We start from the raw sequence: 12,097 nt of genomic DNA on the forward strand, positions 1-12,097 counted from the left end.
AGCCTAAACTTGACCAAAAGCCTAAACCTGACCAAAAGCCTAGTCTTGACCAAAAGCCTAGTCTTGACCAAAAGCCTAGTCTTGACCAAAAGCCTAGTCTTGACCAAAAGCCTAAACCTGACCAAAAGCCTAAACATGATCAAAAGCCTAAACCTGACCAAAAGCCGAAATCTAGTCTTGACCAAATGCCTAAACCTGACCAAAAGCCTAGTCTTGACCAAAAACCTAAACCTGACCAAAAGCCTAGTCTTGACCAAAAGCCTAAACTTGACCAAAAGCCTAAATCTGACCAAAAGCCTAAACCTGGCCAAAAGCCTAAACCTGACCAAAAGCCTAAAACGGACCAAGAGCCTAAACTACAACAACCCACAACTAACACTAACCAAAAGCCTAAACCTGGTAAAAAGCCGAAATCTGACCAAAAGCCTAAACCTGACCAAAAGCCTAAAACAGACCAAAAGCCTGATCTTGACCAGAAGCCTAAACCTGACCAAAAGCCTAGTCTTGACCAAAAGCCTAAACCTGACCAAAAGCCTAAAACGGACCAAAAGCCTGATCTTGACCAGAGGCCTAAACCTGACCAAAAGCCTAGTCTTGACCAAAAGCCTAAACTTGACCAAAAGCTTAAACCTGACCAAAAGCCTAAAACTGACCAAACGCCTGATCTTGACCAGAAGCCTAAAACGGACCAAGAGCCTAAACTACAACAACCCACTATTAACACTGACCCAAAGCCTAAAGCTGACCAAAAGCCTAAACCTGGCCAAAAGCCTAAAATGGACCAAAAGCCTGATCTTGACCAGAAGCCTAAAATGGACCAAGAGCCTAAACTACAACAACCCACTATTAACACTGACCCAAAGCCTAAAGCTGACCAAAAGCCTAAACCTGACCAAAAGCCTAAACCTGACCAAAAGCCTGATCTTCACCAGAAGCCTAAAACGGACCAAGAGCCTACACTACAACAACCCACTACTAACACTGACAGCTCCAGAACCACCACCCCTGGGGCCAGCACCAACAGTAGCTCAACTACAGAAATCACAACCACCACTAACCCCACCCCAAGGATAACCGGTCCAAGCTCCAGAACTAGGTCCAGGACCACCAATCCTGGCCGTGGGGCCAAGACCAGAAGTAGCTCAACAACAAAATCCACAACCACCAGTAACCCCAGCCCAAAGATAACTGGGCCAAGCTCCAGAACCAGCTCCAGAACCACCACAACTGGCCGTGGGGCCAACACCAGAAGTAGCTCAACTACAGAATCCACAACCACCACTAACCCCAGCCCAAGGATAACCGGGCCAACCTCCAGAACCAGCTCCAGAACCACCACCCCTGGGGCCAGCACCAGCAGTAGCTCAACTACAGAAATCACAACCACCACTAACCCCAGCCCAAGGATAACCGGGCCAACCTCCAGAACCAGCTCCAGAACCACCACCCCTGGGGCCAGCACCAGCAGTAGCTCAACTACAGAAATTACAACCACCACTAACCCCACCCCAAGGATAACCGGTCCAAGCTCCAGAACTAGGTCCAGGACCACCAATCCTGGCCGTGGGGCCAAGACCAGAAGTAGCTCAACAACAAAATCCACAACCACCAGTAACCCCAGCCCAAGGATAACTGGGCCAAGCTCCAGAACCAGCTCCAGAACCACCACAACTGGCCGTGGGGCCAACACCAGAAGTAGCTCAACTACAGAATCCACAACCACCACTAACCCCAGCCCAAGGATAACCGGGCCAACCTCCAGAACCAGCTCCAGAACCACCACCCCTGGGGCCAGCACCAGCAGTAGCTCAACTACAGAAATCACAACCACCACTAACCCCAGCCCAAGGATAACCGGGCCAACCTCCAGAACCAGCTCCAGAACCACCACCCCTGGGGCCAGCACCAGCAGTAGCTCAACTACAGAAATTACAACCACCACTAACCCCAGCCCAAGGATAACTGGTCCAAGCTCCAGAACTAACTCCAGGACCACCAATCCTGGCCATGGGGCCAACACCAGAAGTAGCTCAACTACAGAATCCACAACCACCAGTAACCCCAGCCCAAGGATAACTGGGCCAAGCTCCAGTACCAGCCCCAGAACCACCACACCTGGCCGTGGGGCCAGCACCAGTAGTAGCTCAACTACAGAATCTACAACCGCCAGTAACTCCAGCCCAAGGATAACAAGCCCAAGTTATACAACCACAAACCACAACCCACAGAGCACCATCGCAACGACCAAGCCTGCCCAAATAGCCATATCTAGCCCAACAACCACCAGCTCCATCCGCAACAGGTTGAGGACCATCAGACCCAGCCTAAAACCTAGACCAGGCCTGGGGCCCAAACCTGACCAAAAGCCTAATCTTGACCAAAAGCCTAAACCTGACCAAAAGCCAAGTCTTGACCAGAAGCCTAAAACGGACCAAGAGCCTAAACTACAACAACCCACTATTAACACTGACCCAAAGCCTAAAGCTGACCAAAAGCCTAAACCTGACCAAAAGCCTAAACTTGACCAAAAGCATAAACCTGATCAAAAGCCTAAACCTGGACAAAAGCCTAAACCTGACCAAAAGCCTAATCTTGACCAGAAGTCGAAAACAGACCAAGAGCCTAAATTACAACAACCTACCACTAACACTGACCAAAAGCCTAAACCTGACCAAAAGCCTAAACCTGGTCAAAAGCCAAAATCTGACCAAAAGCCTAATCTTGACCAGAGGCCTAAACCTGACCAAAAGCCTAGTCTTGACCAAAAGCCTAAACCTGACCAAAAGCCTAATCTTGACCAGAAGTCGAAAACAGACCAAGAGCCTAAATTACAACAACCTACCACTAACACTGACCAAAAGCCTAAACCTGACCAAAAGCCTAAACCTGGTCAAAAGCCAAAATCTGACCAAAAGCCTAATCTTGACCAGAGGCCTAAACCTGACCAAAAGCCTAGTCTTGACCAAAAGCCTAAACCTGACCAAAAGCCTAATCTTGACCAGAAGTCGAAAACAGACCAAGAGCCTAAATTACAACAACCTACCACTAACACTGACCAAAAGCCTAAACCTGACCAAAAGGCTAAACCTGGTCAAAAGCCAAAATCTGACCAAAAGCCTAATCTTGACCAGAAGTCGAAAACAGACCAAGAGCCTAAATTACAACAACCTACCACTAACACTGACCAAAAGCCTAAACCTGACCAAAAGGCTAAACCTGGTCAAAAGCCAAAATCTGACCAAAAGCCTAATCTTGACCAGAGGCCTAAACCTGACCAAAAGCCTAGTCTTGACCAAAAGCCTAAACCTGACCAAAAGCCTGATCTTGACCAAAAGCCTAAACCTGACCAAAAACCTAAACCTGGGCCACGTCCTGGACCAAAGACACAGCTAAGACCTGAGACACAACCAAGACCTTGGACACAGCCTACATCAAACCTCAAACCCAAGCCCATCATGAAACCAAATCCTGCCCCAAAGTCCAAGCCTAGAGCAAACACCACTACTGTAAGCCCTAGCCCCAACTCTTTCTCCTTCCTAAACATTAGTTCCAACAACATCCAAAGCTCCCCCACAAAAACACCTTCTACCACCAGCCTCAGACAAAGGATCATCAAACCAAGTCCCGGCCAAGGGATGACTGAACCCAGTCCCAGAGCAAGTCTCACCCTGAGCTCAAAGACACCCAGTAGACTCAGCCCAAGGACTAGTCTCTTCCCTAGCCCAAAAACCACAACTAGCCCAAGCCAAAGGACAGTGACTGACCCAAGTCTAAAAATAACCACTAGGCCCAGCCAAAGGACGAAGCTTTGCAGTACTAGCCCAGGGACCACAAGACCTAGCCAAAGAACTAACCTTATCTTTAGCTTAAAAACCACCACTAGCCAAAGCCAAAAGACCACCTCTAGCCCCAGCCAAGCAACTAGCCACATCTCTAACCGAAACATAATCTTTAGCACTAGCACAAGGACCACAACACCAAGCTTACAATCTAGCCTAAACTCTAGCCCAGAGACCAGTGCTAACCCAAGCCCAAGGACAATGACGGACCCCAGCCCAAGGGCTACAGGACCGAACCAATGGACCACTAATCCCATCCAACAAACTCACCTCAATTCTAGCCCAAAAAACAGTCAGAGGATCAGATCTGGTGTTAGCTCTACTACCCCAAGCCCTGATTCCCCAACTCCAAGCCCAATTCCTGACTCTTCTACCCCCAGTGTACGAGAGCTGCGTGTGAAAACCATCCAGGTGTCTGCTAGTCTGAACAATACCCATGGTCAAACTGGAAGGCCACAAGACAGGCGTTTGGAGGGCCATCCAGAGGAGGACACAGAGGAGGGCCAGGGTCCTGCAAAGACTAAATCTCAGGGTATGATATATATCAACGTATTATGGCTGTAAGATCATTTGTAATTACATAGTAACTGCATGCCAATATATGAACATATGAACTTTTTGGTTGTATATCTAATGGCACTTTTAACTATTACAAGTATGTGTGCAAATGTTGTTTTCTTTTCACAGAAAATTGCACATACACAATAATTCAGTGAGAATACAGAGGAAGAAAACAAAAACAATAAGAGTATCTTAGACCAGTTAAATGGAAAAAAAATATTGCTCAATCCAAATTTATAGGTGTGACATCATCTCCAATCTAAAAGTTATAGGGATTGTTATGGTGATTGTGACCAGAATAGGCCATTAGGTGATATTTCATTCGCCTAATATAATCAGAGGTCTGAGATCATCATCTTTGTAACAGATGTTGTGGTTATGCTTTGTTAAACGAAGAATTTGCACGTATGTGCGGCTTAATAGGGATGAAGCAGCAGCTGTGCAATGCCTTCTTTGAGCTTGTCAGCCTACAGTTACTGCTGAGTAGCACTACTGTCAGTAAATGACTGATGAAGTGTCACAAATCTATTGGTCTCTTAATTGAACACATTAGATCACTTTAGATTAAGCGCCGGATATCCTACTGACAACTGAACTTAAAAAAATAAATTCATATGTAGAAGATTTTTTAAACAAAGCAAGTCCAAAGAGAATCCATCTTAAATTCTGGTCCTGTTTCACTCAGTATACTATGGGTAAAAATTGTACGTTATGTCATATTTCAGATTACAAGTTAAACAGTAAAGAGCTTCTCGTTTTCATCCACAGTTACCATGGCACCCAGAGACTGCTCTGATCACATGATCAGGGGGGAGAGGAAAAATGGGGTCTACCAGGTAACCCCTGACCCCCGTAACAGATCCTTCAGCGTGTTCTGTGACATGGAGTCTCACAATGGGGGGTGGACCCTCCTCCAGCTGCGCCAGGACGGCAGTGTGAATTTTAACCGGACCTGGGCTGATTACCGGGCAGGCTTTGGAGACCTGAGGGGAGGGGAGTTCTGGCTGGGCAACGATAAGATCCACCTCCTGACCCGGCCCAGGGAGATGGTCCTCCGTGTGGAGCTGGAGGACTTTGGGGGGGAGAGGAAATATGCAGAATACAGGCAGTTCAGAGTGGCCAGCGAGAGGCTTCGCTACCGCTTGTCTGTGGGTGTTTATTCAGGCACTGCAGGGGACTCCCTTCGCTTCAGTAAGAGCTACGACCACAACAACAGGGCCTTCACCACCCCTGACAGGGACCATGACCGCTATCCATCAGGGAACTGTGGAGCCTACTATGGCTCAGGCTGGTGGTTCGACGCCTGCATGGCAGCAAACCTCAACGGCAAGTACTACGTTGGGATGTACAAAGGGGTCCGGAATGGGATCTACTGGGGGACTTGGCCTAACATATCGAGAGAGTATTATCCAACTAATGAAAGACGAGCTTACAAGACTGTCCGAATGATGATCAGGCCGCAGAGCTATGCACCTTGAGCTGGACTGGCTGTCATTATCTGGCAATGCTGGAAAGGAAAGCACTTTTTAAGCACAAACGTTATTTTAACCACTAATCTAACCTTAACCATTGAACAAACATAGCAAGGGCCCTGGCGTAGGCCCCATATTGTTGGTACGATGCTGCCGCCTTGTGTTGGTAAATTATACAACACTCTATTTAATGGGTGACATGGAAAGACATGAAACTGAGAAAAAGATGTACAGAGTTACTGAAGTAATTTATAATATGCTTTCTTATTTCTTTATAATATGCTTTCTTATACTGTGTAAGGTATACTTAATGAAAGTATTGTTGGAAGATGTTATCATTGAAGCTTTTGTCCTGTGACGAGCAAGAGATATGATGCTCTTTGAGGATTTCTTTTTTTTTTTCCTGAAATGATACTAGGTATGGGCAGAGACTTACAATTGTACTGGAATGATTGATGATTGATTGTAATGTCGGTCTAATGTGTTTTACTCTATAACGAAAACAAAATGAGGTCAATAAAATTAATCTGAATTATGTATTAAGTTTTATTTTGCACATAGACCTATTTAGAAACTTTAGAACTTCTTTGCAAAACTCAAATAAGACCTGACATCTCCTTATTCAAATGACAAGTGAAACAACTGCTTACGGACACCATATGTTCAAAGAGACGTTATGGGTCATTATCAATTTGCTTCAAATAGAGACTTGGGCCTATAAAACTGTCTAGGCCTAGGCCTATTCATTCCATTGACAACATAGGCTATAGGTTCAAAATTCACCCCCTTAAAATAGTGTGCAGGACTATCTATAAAGATGCCCAAATTGACTAAACTAATGTTGGGTGCCCTGATATATTGGTATGCTTACCTTATTCATTTGTGACCGCGAGAACATTTTTATTTTATTGAGGTTTCTGCATTCGAATAAGCAAGTCCTGTAGAGGGCAGTGCTGTATTGTAGGCTAATAATGGCCTACTACGTCAGAGATGTTTAGCGAGCCTCAAACATGGTTATCCTGCGCCCAACCTATAGCGCATGTGATAGGACTGAACTGGGGACGCTCGCTCTCGAGATTACCTAAAGGAGTGAAAGCTCAAAGCTGTGTTTGATCGTTTGCCCAAAAGAGTCTTGTTTATGTGCTGAGGCTGCGCAAGACGAATGGTTTCTTATTTCTATTCTGCCGCACCTCGCTTACATCGTGCTATGTGTACGGTTATTTACGAGTCGTGATCACGATGTTTTGGTGTTCGGCGAACCAGCGGGTCTGTCTTGGAGTTTTGCGTTGGAAATCCCTGACGGAGTGTCCAAAGAGCATACCGGACTCTTTGTCCTTGCACATTTTGAAGGCATTTTCGACCTCTCCTTGCGCCTTAACTACAAAAGAGGTGAACAAGCCTCTGAAGCAATGGACTCTGGTGGTTAAGCCTTTCAGCAAAGTGCGGGCTCAACTCGGCTGTAACATCTCCATACGGGCCCTGGACCCCCTTGCATTTCCTGATTCGAACCGAGCCTTTATCACCGTTCGCGGTACCACCGCCGACCAGGGAGTCAAGCTCGACAGCTTCCACGTGCACTACGATGACCAACTCAAGGAACTGTTTATCTTGTCCGAGAAGGTCAACCGTAACGTGTCTGTTGAGCTGACCGCTCCGATCAATTCGGGTAAGTTTGGTTGGTGAAACACTGACTGACTGACTGACCTATACAGATATAGGGGCACTGAATCGGAGTATGCTAGGACAAGTAGCACGAGTACTTTGGGTGTGTTGATTAGCTGGATATGGCTCTATACTACCAAAACAGACATGTGACCTGTCACTGTCGGTGCAAGCATTCCTCTTTACAAAACATCACTGTCAGGCTATTAGTGCTCGGGGTGTGGTGGGGTCTGTTTCAAGGTTAGGGTCAGGGTTAAGGCTAGGGTTATGAAGGTTAGCTAATAGGGCCAGGGTTAAGGCTAGGGTTAGGGTTAACCCTACATTTATTATGCAAAACAGCTGTTGAAATCTCAGCAATATTCTCACAAGTGATTGTCAGGTTTGCCTGCAGTCTATATACAATATATATATGATATATAAAATGACATGGCTACAGTATGACTTTGTGTGTGTTGTGTGTGCGTGTGGGGGGGGGCAGAACTTTACATCACCACTCAAGGAGAGGGCAATGTGCGTGTCCAGAAGATGGAGTGTGATGTCTGTAGGGTGCAGACAGAAAAGGGGAACTGTGTACTGCAGTCAATCAAGGTAAATCCTACAGGACTGGACCCTTCTTTCATTTACAATTCTTATTGTGGGCTACTGTAACTGATGCATTGTTAGTTCACTCCCTCACTCTCTCACTCACTGCCTTTCCTCTCACAGGCTCACCAGGTGCATGTGCAATCTCAGGGAGGGAACGTGATCGGTGGGGGAACCATCCACGGCAATGTGGACATCAGCACCTCTGGAAACAGTGTACAGTACACTAGTACTCTGACTCTAAGACAGTGTTGTGTAGCTGCTCTTATACTGTACAGTCACTAGAGGGCCATACGTGAACAGACAAAATCAATAGTACCCAGCTGCAGCAGGCCTGCATATGTCCCCAGACATCACCAGACGCCCACTAGACTGCACAGCAAAATCCTGCTACTTGTTCTTGGTTTAGGGGTTTTGGCTCCCAACTTCCCACAAGAATTGCAGAGTCCACCAGTTATATTAGCCTGAAGTGTATATCCTATAATATGGAAATGGATCACTACATATTAATCATGACGGGAAGTTATGGTATTTTTGTTCTCACCATGGTCGTCTGTGTACCCTTCTTATAAATAATGTTGAATGTATTACATGTTAATGCTGTTCTGTCAAGATAATGTTGAATGTATTACATTTTGAATGCTGTTCTGTCAAGATAATGGTTTTTTGTGTATGTTTCAAGGTGGTGGATATAAAGAAAATCCAGGGCACCGCAATGAACGTGTCAACAGAGCATGGCCCTCTGAAGGTCAAAGCTATCTATGCTGACACCACCTCCATCTCCTCCTCCTCAGGGAGAATACAGCTGGGAAACGTACATGGTGAGGACCATACAGATCAGTGGTGCATCTCAATATAGTGGGTTCCTCTCATTGTCCCCTGTCTTTCAACTGCACAGGCCTTCACACACAGGATAGACAAACATGCCTCTCAGCCTAGGTCTTTCAGATCAGCGCAAATTAAGGATGACCAGCAGATCCCATTCTATGCATCAGGAACAATCTGCAAGTCTCCATCTGAAATGAATGTAAAATACTGGCACTGACATCCCTTTAACTCAGTCTAGAGGTCTAATGATGACGTGGCACAATTTAGTGTGCCCCTGCTTACATAAAGATTAGGCAAAAAAAATGAAGAAAAAAACCTAACCCCAGGAGAGAGAGAGGGGGAGAGATTAGTCAGGCATATTTCATTTCTTGATATCCTCTGAGATAGACAATATATCTTCCTCGAGGGCATGGAAGCAATTAGCCTCTAAGCCCTCTGCCTCTCTGGAACAACACCACCACAGTGTATCAAAAACTTACATTTTAACCTTGGCACACAACTTCAATTCACATAAATGTATGCATGATTTATATGAAAGTTTGACCAATGGAAGTTAGGATCCCTTCCCTAAATGAATAACAGAAACTAGGCCTAACCACTTGGTCCCAAGATGTTTGTGGTTTTATGTAATTCATTTCGCTTGAGTTTTTTTTGGTCACTTCAGTCCCGAGCATTTGGCACCATGCTGTTCCAGAGATATTCATTTCCTTGCTCAGCCAAAGAGCTAGGATACTAATTGTTTCCATGCCCCAAGAAGAGAGACTGTCTCAGCCAAAATCATGATTATGGTGAATTACTGAAGAGATGATATGGGCAACTGTGTCATGATTTGTTTGTCATTTTGTGTGGTGTTTTGTCCGACAGGCAATGCCACTGTGAGAAATGAAGTTGGAGACATCATTGTAGGTAAGTTGGCCAATTACAGAGGCTAGGGGTTGTTATCTAACCAGGCACAAACTGCAAACCTACCAACAAACTTGCATTGCTTTTCCAGATGGTTCTAATGGCCACCTGAAGGTGTCGTCCCACAGTGGAAACATTGATGCCAGCGTGGGAGACGGTGGCAGTGCAGAGCTACACAGTCACGAAGGTAAATACTGCACAAGTACTAGGTAGAGAGCTCAGCAGGATCAGCCATGTTATATCTCTATCCTGACTGTGCTTTTTCTCTTTCGTCTCTTAACCTCCATCTCCCCAGTTCCATTCCCTTTTCCTCTTCTCCCTTTCTAAATTTCCTCCATCTCTCACTCCTAGGGTCGGTGTGTGTGCGTGTCCCTTCCTCTTTAAGGGCAGGGGTGCAGCTCTGTGGAACCTCAGTAGAGATCAGCCCAGAGACAGTCCTGCACAAAGCAGAGCGCAACTCAACTGACAGCAAAACCACTGTCACCGGTGAGTCAACATAACAACTCTTCCTACTATAACTTAACTCTCCAACAATAACCTTTGATGGTATGAGTAGCAATAACATTAGCCATCCAATGATGTCAGCGATTCTATCAATACCAACCTATCTCCTTCCCCCTTGCCCTACTTCTACATCTCCCTCTCTCATTTTCCCTCCTCTCTTGCTCCTCCATCTCCCTCTTTCCCTCTCCCCTCTCAGGTCATCTGAATGGTGAGCCCCAGGGGGAACAGTGGATAAAGGCCCAGGCAGACAGGGGTTCTGTCAGTTTGAAGACACAGAGCTGGTTTGAGTCCCTGAAGCTGGGGAGCTAAGTCGTGATTCATACAGACCTAGATTGCAGGCGACTCCAGTCTTGGGGAGCTGCATGCCCAATTCCAAATGAACCTTTACCTCTGAGACCTGGGGCTGGGGGGTCCAGGATCAGTTTAGTGCCAGATAGAGATGAAAACCAGTGGACACTGTAGTTCCTGTTCAGGGATGGGCAACATTGATACCGGTGAGGGCCGAATAAACTATGTTCTCACTATGATGGGGGGGCCGCAATACGCACAAACACGCATAAAAAAATAAAGAAACTATTAGATATGATGCAAGCAACACTATTGGTTAGAATTTTAATGAATTCTGATAGATCAGCTTTAACTATCAAAAAATATATTAAAAACATAAATGTTTTTACTGATCCGTGGACCACCTCAAAGGCATGCAGTTGGCCATCCATGATCCAGATGATCAGAGTTGCCTACCCATTGCCAAGTACTTCCTCAACCCAGTCCTCAGGATCCACATATTGTACTTATTGTTAGTGTTGAGAGCCAAAGACCCACCCAGACTGTCTCTGGTGGGCAGAATCCAACCACACACCTGCTGCCAAAGTGAAGGAGAAATCAATAATGTGATTAATTGAATCACATGTTGAATCGCCCTGTGGAATCTCAACACATCACAAAGAGATTACCATGTACGATGATTATAACTAAAGCACTGTTTATAATCCATGATTAATCTATTGTTGATGTTGTAAAGGAGAAGCAATAACTGCTGTAATGTTGTGTGTCTGCATACTGATGAAAATTATCATGGTTAAATGAGATATCTTTATCAGCCATATTGCCATAATGTAGAGCTCTCTGGTTTGCAAATGAATGATTCTTAGGAAATGGTTAAAATACTGTACAACATTAATGTGTCATAGATTCACTATTTGACTTGATGTTGGTTATTGAGCTTGAAGTCAAGCTATGTAACTTTGTAATGCTCATAAATGACTGCTTATGTTTGTTCAACTGTTTTTTATCTGATGTTTACGTATGTATGTCAAAACAAGAAACCATCTTTTATGACTTTCTGACCCTACTAAGGGTCATACTGCAAATGTTCAAAATAAGTTACGTACTTGGTTAAAGAATGTGAATTTGACCAGTGTTTTTTTTGTTTGTTTCTTTTGTTATGCTATCAGAGGCTTCAAGAGAGAGTTCAAGGCAGTTGACATCAGAATCTCTTTCTAAACAGAGCATCATATTGAGTCGATTTATTTTTTAGAAGCATTTCAGGGCAAAAATGCTCTGTGATGTAATGAAATTATACAACATTTCAAGTGTTGCCATGCCTAGGCACTGGAGGAAACCAGCATGTCCTTTTCACCTTCTCTAAGATGACACGGTTTGCCATTCATGAATATGTGTATATTATGCATATGTATTGATGCACTCCTATTTAAAATAGAACATATTTCCTCCTCTAAAATA

The 12,097-nt window shown here is 45.0% G+C and overlaps 2 protein-coding genes across 3 annotated transcripts; both read left to right on the forward strand.

Moving 5' to 3' along the window:
• The first annotated feature begins 3,585 nt into the window (after positions 1-3,585).
• On the forward strand, positions 3,586-6,135 carry LOC310802753 (uncharacterized protein). The gene is made up of 2 exons (XM_083667296.1): positions 3,586-4,371; positions 5,169-6,135. The coding sequence occupies exons 1-2, from the start codon at positions 3,636-3,638 to the stop codon at positions 5,876-5,878; spliced, it is 1,446 nt and encodes a 481-aa protein (XP_083523422.1). The 5' UTR covers positions 3,586-3,635; the 3' UTR covers positions 5,879-6,135.
• A 778-nt stretch (positions 6,136-6,913) lies between these two features.
• fam185a (family with sequence similarity 185 member A) lies at positions 6,914-12,090 on the forward strand. Of its 2 annotated transcripts, XM_083667303.1 has the most exons (8): positions 6,914-7,538; positions 8,013-8,122; positions 8,240-8,332; positions 8,799-8,937; positions 9,809-9,850; positions 9,939-10,034; positions 10,199-10,333; positions 10,548-12,090. In XM_083667303.1, exons 1-8 carry the CDS (start codon positions 7,112-7,114, stop codon positions 10,658-10,660), a joined length of 1,155 nt encoding a protein of 384 aa, XP_083523429.1. In that variant the 5' UTR covers positions 6,914-7,111; the 3' UTR covers positions 10,661-12,090. The 2 variants fall into 2 exon arrangements, with proteins under 2 accessions (XP_083523429.1, XP_083523430.1); XM_083667304.1 differs by lacking the exon at positions 10,548-12,090 and having other exon boundaries at positions 10,143-10,273.
• Positions 12,091-12,097: the final 7 nt, after the last annotated feature.

This window comes from Argentina silus, assembly GCF_951799395.1.
Source record: "Argentina silus genome assembly, chromosome: 3".
NCBI lineage: Eukaryota > Metazoa > Chordata > Actinopteri > Argentiniformes > Argentinidae > Argentina > Argentina silus.

What these genes read in the sequence shown, in the direction of transcription:
- LOC310802753 (XM_083667296.1), top strand. Translation starts at nt 3,636, where the DNA reads ATGACTGAACCCAGTCCCAGAGCAAGTCTCACCCTGAGCTCAAAGACA. An exon ending in TGCAAAGACTAAATCTCAGG is followed by an intron (nt 4,372 to 5,168) that starts GTATGATATATA and finishes TTTCATCCACAG; the next exon opens with TTACCATGGCACCCAGAGAC.
- fam185a (XM_083667303.1), top strand. Translation starts at nt 7,112, where the DNA reads ATGTTTTGGTGTTCGGCGAACCAGCGGGTCTGTCTTGGAGTTTTGCGT. An exon ending in GTGTACTGCAGTCAATCAAG is followed by an intron (nt 8,123 to 8,239) that starts GTAAATCCTACA and finishes TTCCTCTCACAG; the next exon opens with GCTCACCAGGTGCATGTGCA. An exon ending in CAGCAAAACCACTGTCACCG is followed by an intron (nt 10,334 to 10,547) that starts GTGAGTCAACAT and finishes CTCCCCTCTCAG; the next exon opens with GTCATCTGAATGGTGAGCCC.